This window comes from Sinocyclocheilus rhinocerous, unplaced genomic scaffold (genome assembly GCF_001515625.1).
Source record: "Sinocyclocheilus rhinocerous isolate Xijiao unplaced genomic scaffold, SAMN03320098_v1.1 scaffold28, whole genome shotgun sequence".
Taxonomy (NCBI): Eukaryota; Metazoa; Chordata; class Actinopteri; order Cypriniformes; family Cyprinidae; genus Sinocyclocheilus; species Sinocyclocheilus rhinocerous.
In genome coordinates this window covers 1,728,928-1,735,912 of record NW_015652416.1, presented here as the reverse complement: position 1 = coordinate 1,735,912, position 6,985 = coordinate 1,728,928, and the positions used below count along the sequence as shown (strand labels likewise).

The 6,985-nt window shown below is 36.1% G+C and overlaps 2 protein-coding genes across 2 annotated transcripts in view; both read right to left on the bottom strand.

Moving 5' to 3' along the window:
* Positions 1 to 2,000: 2,000 nt before the first annotated feature.
* On the bottom strand, positions 2,001 to 3,630 carry LOC107714928 (molybdate-anion transporter-like). Its single transcript, XM_016520927.1, has 3 exons — positions 3,472 to 3,630; positions 3,219 to 3,312; positions 2,001 to 3,114 (listed from the first exon to the last, which is right to left on the bottom strand). The coding sequence occupies exon 3, from the start codon at positions 3,027 to 3,029 to the stop codon at positions 2,001 to 2,003; it is 1,029 nt and encodes a 342-aa protein (XP_016376413.1). The 5' UTR covers positions 3,030 to 3,114; positions 3,219 to 3,312; positions 3,472 to 3,630.
* A 2,582-nt stretch (positions 3,631 to 6,212) lies between these two features.
* The window catches only part of LOC107715006 (nuclear receptor subfamily 1 group D member 1-like), a 25,101-nt gene continuing 24,328 nt past the window's right edge, over positions 6,213 to 6,985 (bottom strand). Inside the window, exon 8 of the mRNA XM_016521028.1 lies at positions 6,213 to 6,841. Within this exon, the coding sequence (XP_016376514.1) occupies positions 6,645 to 6,841 (197 nt within the window). The 3' untranslated portion in view covers positions 6,213 to 6,644. The remainder of the gene's footprint in view (positions 6,842 to 6,985) is intronic.

The window sequence follows — 6,985 nt, the reverse complement described above, 5'->3', positions numbered from 1 at the left end:
GACGCGTTTCAGAAAGGCGGGGCATAGAGGAGAAACAATGTACAGTATGTGGAAAATAATGTGTTTTTTTAACCTTAAACCGCATAAACACGTTTCATTACACCAAATACACAAAATAATGTTCTTTTTAGCAACATCATATGACCCCTTTAAAGGCCTCAATTTTCAGAATATTACACTTTGCCAAGAATGCAAAAACCGAAAACACTGAAGAGAACAGAATGTTCCTCATAAGACTGCCAATTCGAGCATTTTCTTTCCTATTTAATTGTATTTTTTCTTTTTATTTTATCACTAGCAAAGTCGTCAAAAGTATACTGAGTCACATGATGAGTAAAGTTCTTGAAATGGAGGTGGTATAGAAATGTGAATGTCAAGTTCCAGTTCTGAGCGTAAAAGATAATGCAATATTTAATATGAAAGCAAACACACCCAGAAAAATTTGACTTACAATAAAAATCAACAAACGTTTATAACAAAAGACAATGATAGGTTTTTCTTTCTTTGCAAGTTTTCCAGTAATGTTCACTTATACATTTAAACTCAGCTTGACTTAAAAACTGTGAAAGACCATTAAATGTTTGCCACAAGAACACAAAGAAAAACACAAGAAATGACATACATATGAGAGTTCTATACCACCTCACACACAAGCCATATAACAACTGTGAAGATGCATTAATACTGCATAAATACATAATATGATTTAATTTTATGTACTGCTGTTAGTCATTTTCAATACTATAACTACAACAAATGTACAGTACAATGTCTGAGATTAATTTCTCAGCACCTCATAAATCTAGAATGTCTGTTGTAAATTCAGATAAGTGGCGATCCCTACTCTAAAACGGAATGACTGGAAGTTAAATTAATACATGAGAAATATATTGATGTCTGTGGTGGTCATTAGACTTCACAATAGATTTTTTTATTTTGTAATTTTTATTTTTATATCTTTAAAATATGCATTTATTTACAGTGCTTTCTAAGATGTTTGTTCATGAGCCTTAATTTGTTCAGTTGCCATCGATTTCAATAAATGAAAATGCTTACCTTAACTTCTTTGTATGGTCTGTGTGCAGCTCAAGCTATAGATAATAGTCTGTTTTTTAAAATATTTTTTTAACATAAGAAATACAGTGCATGCTGAGCATTTCTAGGGCTTTTCGCACTGTGCTTAAACCCAGTTCATCATCATTCTAAACCACACTGTTGCCGTGTTCTGGTCATTTTAACCCAGAAAGGATATTATTTTTTTACAAAAATGCTAGTTAATGTTATCGCATTGGGCAAAAACTTACTGACTTTGCTCACAAAGGGTAAAACAACTCGCAATCAAAAATTTTAACATCTTTGTACTTTTAAAAAAGTTTTTTCATTGTTACATTATTGGTAAAAAACCTGGTAAAAAAAAATGACCTAGCTACAAAATATTGCTTGTATATCTTTCATTATGTTATGTTATTACCAAATGTTGGATTTAATTTTATTATCAACTTGTTTTCTTTCAATTAGCACATGATTTGATTTTTTGTTAAGAACTGATTGATCGTAGACCTCACTGATCTGGGCTTATGCACCTCAGTTTTTATTTAAGTGAACAGTGCCAAAATTATCTACAAAAAATGTTTGTTTGTTTTTTTTACTTAAAAAGAATAAGCTCAGATCAATGAGTCCTATGATCAATCAGTTCTAAAAGGAAATACAAAACCTTTTCTAATTAAAAGAAAACAAGTCGACAAAAAGATTAAATCCAACATTACATTCCTATTAAGCATAAAATCAAACATCTGTTCTTGCTTTTTTTGTAAAATATGTAAGAACATCTGCAGATTTTAAGGAGTTTATTGGTTCTATTAACATAGCAGAGGAAAATGAAACCATGTACTTCTGATTTAACCCATAAATACAACTGTTTAACTAAGACAATCTTACTAAAGAAAAAAACAAAGCATATAAAACCACAGTCCATAATCCAGTGTCCGTCTTTCTACAACTCAGATTTCTCCCTCCAATTTGGTCCCCTCTAGTCTCAGGTCGGCATCGTTCCTGCCCACTGTGAAAAGGCTGACCACAGCAAGCAGAGCGGCCAGCATCATCCCTGCACATCCTGCAAACATGTGTCTTGTGCCACTGCCAGCCTCCCCCGCACCGGCCCCAGACACCTCCCCGTGAAGAGCCAGCAGCCCCAGACAAGCCAGGAGGTGAAGAGGCAAACGAAAGCGGAGTCCATCCAGACAGCTTCGCCAAAAACGGGCCCATGTTGACATTTGCATTTTGGGGGCATTTAGAGGGTTGAGAAGAGGGCCATTTTTGTCTCCACTGGCACCTTTTTGCCTATCCTCCTGACCCCATTCGGACAGCACAAACCAGGCGCATGCGGCAAGGCTGGGGATCGCCAAGAGAAACGGAGCGACCGGTCCCAACCCAAGCCATTCGGCAAACAAGTTCGCCAACAGCCCGGCACCGACCGCCAGTCCGTGATTCCAATCTGCGACTTTACCAAAGGTAACAGGAATCCATTCTTTGGGAAAGTCATGGACGTCAACGTGACCGTGCACATACCAGGCCTCAAACACAGTGGTTAGCAAAGAGGTGGACAGGCCTCCTAAAACACGTCCGAGTATGAGCATGAAATATTCTTGTGACAGCTTGGTAAAGCAGCAGACAGAATAAGCCAGGCAGAAGAGGAGACACATCTGTCTCCGTCCCAGAAACTGCGGTAGCCAGCTGGCCACTGGGGCAAATAGCACTGAAGAAGCAAGGCCACATACGTACAGAATGGCGATCTGAGACTCCAGGAAGTTGTAATGTCGGTAGAGTTTATAAAGGTAAGGTCCCTGCAGCCAGTCTGCCCAGAGGGCCAGGAGATACGCCTTCAGAAAGAGCTTCTGGAACCGTCTGAATGCCGGATTGGCGACGGCTGTCTGTGTGGCCTGGGATGAGTTGAGACGGCGGGCTGTGATCTCTAAAGTCACGCACAGTCCCGCCAAGACTACAAATGCAAGGTATGCTGTCACAAACATGATGGACTAAAGGTGACTGAAGAAGTCTCAAATCCTAAATCAGCATCCTCATACAGCTCTTGGTCCAGTGAAACTCATGGTTCATCTGCAAGAAGGGAATAAATATTAATTATGAAAAATAGTGTAATGGGAACTACATATCAACTAAATGTTAAGAAGAATTGTTTTCTACCAAAAAAAATGGCTTACCAAAAGTGACATTCTTCATCATGTAACATTCAAAAAAATATCAACTGCTGGATAAGCCCAATGGAGAAATCATCCTGACAGACTGACAGCTTCACTTCTGAAATAAGCCACACAGTCATTATTAATTCATGGCAACAGGCCAATAACACTAAATTATGCTTTAAAAGCACTAATGCTATTTTTGAAATTCAACTTGACTTGTTGACTAACATTTAACATTAACTGTTGGGTTAAGCGCTTTAAATACACCTACCTTACTATTAACATTCTCCTTAAGAGTTTGAAAAGTCTCCACTGATTTTGGGAGATAAATGACCTTTTCTATGCCATGGTTTCAGAAGATTTTAAAGCATGAATGCTTTCAATATTCGCCTATCTTCTCTACAACATCCGTGTGTGTTTCCGGGTTACTCAAACATAATGACGCAAAGCATACGAAGGACGCCTGCGCTTAGCTTATGAATATTAATTACGTATCCCTGCGTTCACAGAGTACCGCTCTCTGATTGGTCACTAAGCAGGCTGACAATATAAATATTAATTAGGGTATGTACCAGGACGCTCCGTCAACTTTTCCAAGCATTCTTGTTCTTTTTCCTTTATTCTTGTTCTTATAGGTTTAGTTATAAGAAAAAGATTTTAAAAATGTATTAAACTGCGAAGTTTTATACTAAAACTGTCCTGGAACTTTTTACCACGACTTCATCTTTTATTCAGTGCCTTATTATAAGTTTTATATTTCGCCTGTCCCAGAATTTGTAATCTTAAAAATACAACTAACTCTTGTAAAATAATAATAATTTCATTGTAAAATAATAATAATATTTATTCACGAGATTTTGATACTAATAAAGGTTGTTTTTTCCCCCCCCCAAAATGGATTTGGTTGCCAATGTCACATGTTTGTGTTTTGAGATTAATGTGAAGGATATGATGAAATTAATGAAGAAAACTAAAATTAAGGTAAGAGTAAGCACAATATTTATATCATGCACTGTTTAAAAAAGTATTTTGACAAAATATTCAAAAAGCGTGTAAACGTTATAAATTTTGTGTAACTTTACGCCTGTTTAGGATGCGTATATGCTAGCTGTAAATTTAGCATTAGCAAGAATTTGAAACATGTCAAAAAATGTCATCCACCACCACCATGTCCACCATCAAACACAATAATTTCAGATATAATGACTTGGTGGAGCAAATTACGTTTCAGGAAAAAACACAGATTAGCATGTGTATAACACACTGTTGTACATTGCTAGCTGCCACATTAAACTAGTGGAAGAGTGAAAACTGTGTTTTTGGAGAGTTTGTTTTTCTAAAACAAAAGTGCCCAGCGTTGATGACACAAACGTAAATAAAACGTAAGCATGACTACATTAATAGTCATAGGTTTTATCTTATGCATATTTTGATTTTTAACTGCGCTACCGCGGGTTTCCACACGATGTCACTATAACACCGTTGTTTACTATGTAACGCGCTGCTTTGAATAATTTTCTGGATGACAGACATCTCTTATGTCTCTCAGTGTTGTACAACAATACCACGAAAATATGATAGGTCCTACAAATACGTTTTTAAAGCATAAGAATTTAAAGAAATGTAATTTAATCTGGCTACATGCATAAATTTGAACTGATTCTGCATAGTAGCCTATCCTTTGCCAGTGTCCTGAATTAGAGTGTATTAACTGAGTCTGTTTGACAACCAAAACGTGACTGACATTTTCAGGCCAGTTACAATTATTTCTACATCACTCTGAAAAGCTCCTGATATAAAGTCTACTGAGGAAATGCATGACAGTCTACATGGTTTGTCTACTTAGTTTATCTTTAGAAAGCAGAAAGCATTCATTGGTGTTGCAGTATACCACAAATAATTTTTCATTATTATTTTTTGGAATTTAGTCAGCAAGCAATATATACACTACCGATCATAAGTTTAGAATAACTCATATTTTATAGTGTTTTATTTTTTTATATGTTTCTTGCGCACCAAGGTGCATTTATTTAATCAAAAATAAGCTAAATAAAGCTAATAAAAAAATCTATATTAGAATAATTTCTGAAGGATCCAAAGATTGGCCATCACTGAAATATATTCAAATAGAAAAATTATTTTAAATTGGAAAACTATTTCACACACACACACACACACATATATATATATATATATATATAAACAAAACAAAAACAGAAGACATCAGAATAGATCATCTCATATTTATATTGGTTCTACAGAAGAAAACAATTTACAAAATATACATTACCATATGATTGAATAAGTTTAATTTACCAGCCATAATAACAATCGATTCAGCTGATCAAATCAACCACATGGCAGCCCAAAATGTCTTTTTGACATGCTTTGTGAACTTAGTAAAGGCTGTAAAGATACTGTGCTGGTGCCAGAAGTTCAGGGGCTCTTTCTCAAGACACACAGATGAACAGTCCATTTCTTACAAGGCACCAAACGCCCCATCTCAGTCAAACACACCACTGCGTATCCCTCTTTCTCTGAACAGGCAGTTCAGTCAGTGTAAATGTGCAATATTTACAGTAAGAAAACAACAGAAAACTACAAAACATAACATGCTTAGGAGAGAATGCTGGTTTTGTATCCCTAGATTCAGATATATTCATAAAGGAGAATGTGTGGAAATTTGACATACTGCATTCAGCTTGACAATGATAATTAAAAAAAGTGAACAAATATGACGGTTTTATCTGTTTTCAAAAGTGAAATGACATTTAAAATCGGTTTCTTTTCATTTTCAAAGAACTTAAATGGTAACCAGAGTTGTTGTAGATACAGTAAATCTTGTGTAATTAAATGTTACACACTAACACAGGTGACAAATGTATTTTTCTTGTCTCAAACTGAAGTTTTAATGTGATGTAACTGTATAAGTGATATCTATGGCTTATGTACATGGTATTTCTTTCCATTTCTCAAACACACAGGCACATACACTCACACAGTTGGCTTTAAATTTCCCCTAAAATGACCTTTCTACTGTATACATGGTGTACTTGACTAAAGATTATTTCAGTGTGCAGGCAGTTCAGAGGAATGACCCGTTTTTGGTCTTCAAAAGTTCTGTGTAAGCTTATTTATGATGATATGACTGGCGCAACGTTCCCTCGGATAAATATAATCAACAATGCTCTCGAGGCGAGCTGAACAGAAGGGCAATGCATGCATGAAAATGATCCGCGAAAGCTTAAATGGAGATATAGTCTTGTTTAGAGCTTGCTGAGAGCCATCTGTTCATTGTGTTTCTCATTAACACACATAATAACGAATGGTTCCTATGGGAACATGCTCCACATCTCTTCTTCTAAATGAGCAGTCTTTCTCTTAACCAGGAAAGGTGTTCTCTGATTGGCCGGTGGTTGAGTTCCAGCTGCAGCGAGTGATAGCTCAGGGATCGATGCGGAAGGCCAGCAGCTTGTCCGAGTGAAGGTTGTTGAGGGTGTGCAGGTCTGGCAGAAGCAGGAGCAGTTTGGGAAAAACAGAGTTGTCGTCAGGGCGGCGACGGGTGACTAAGGTGCGCAGCGCTCGGATGAGTCCTTCCTGTAACTGTTCCACAGCTACTGTATCCAAAATACCAGAGCAATCTGTGGATAAATCAAGAACAAGTTATTAGCAAAAAACCAACAGAAAAAAATTTAAATAAATATTATAAATAAATTATAAAGATTATGAATACAATATAAGCTTTTATATTATATTTTATAAATATTTATATAAATGTTAAATAT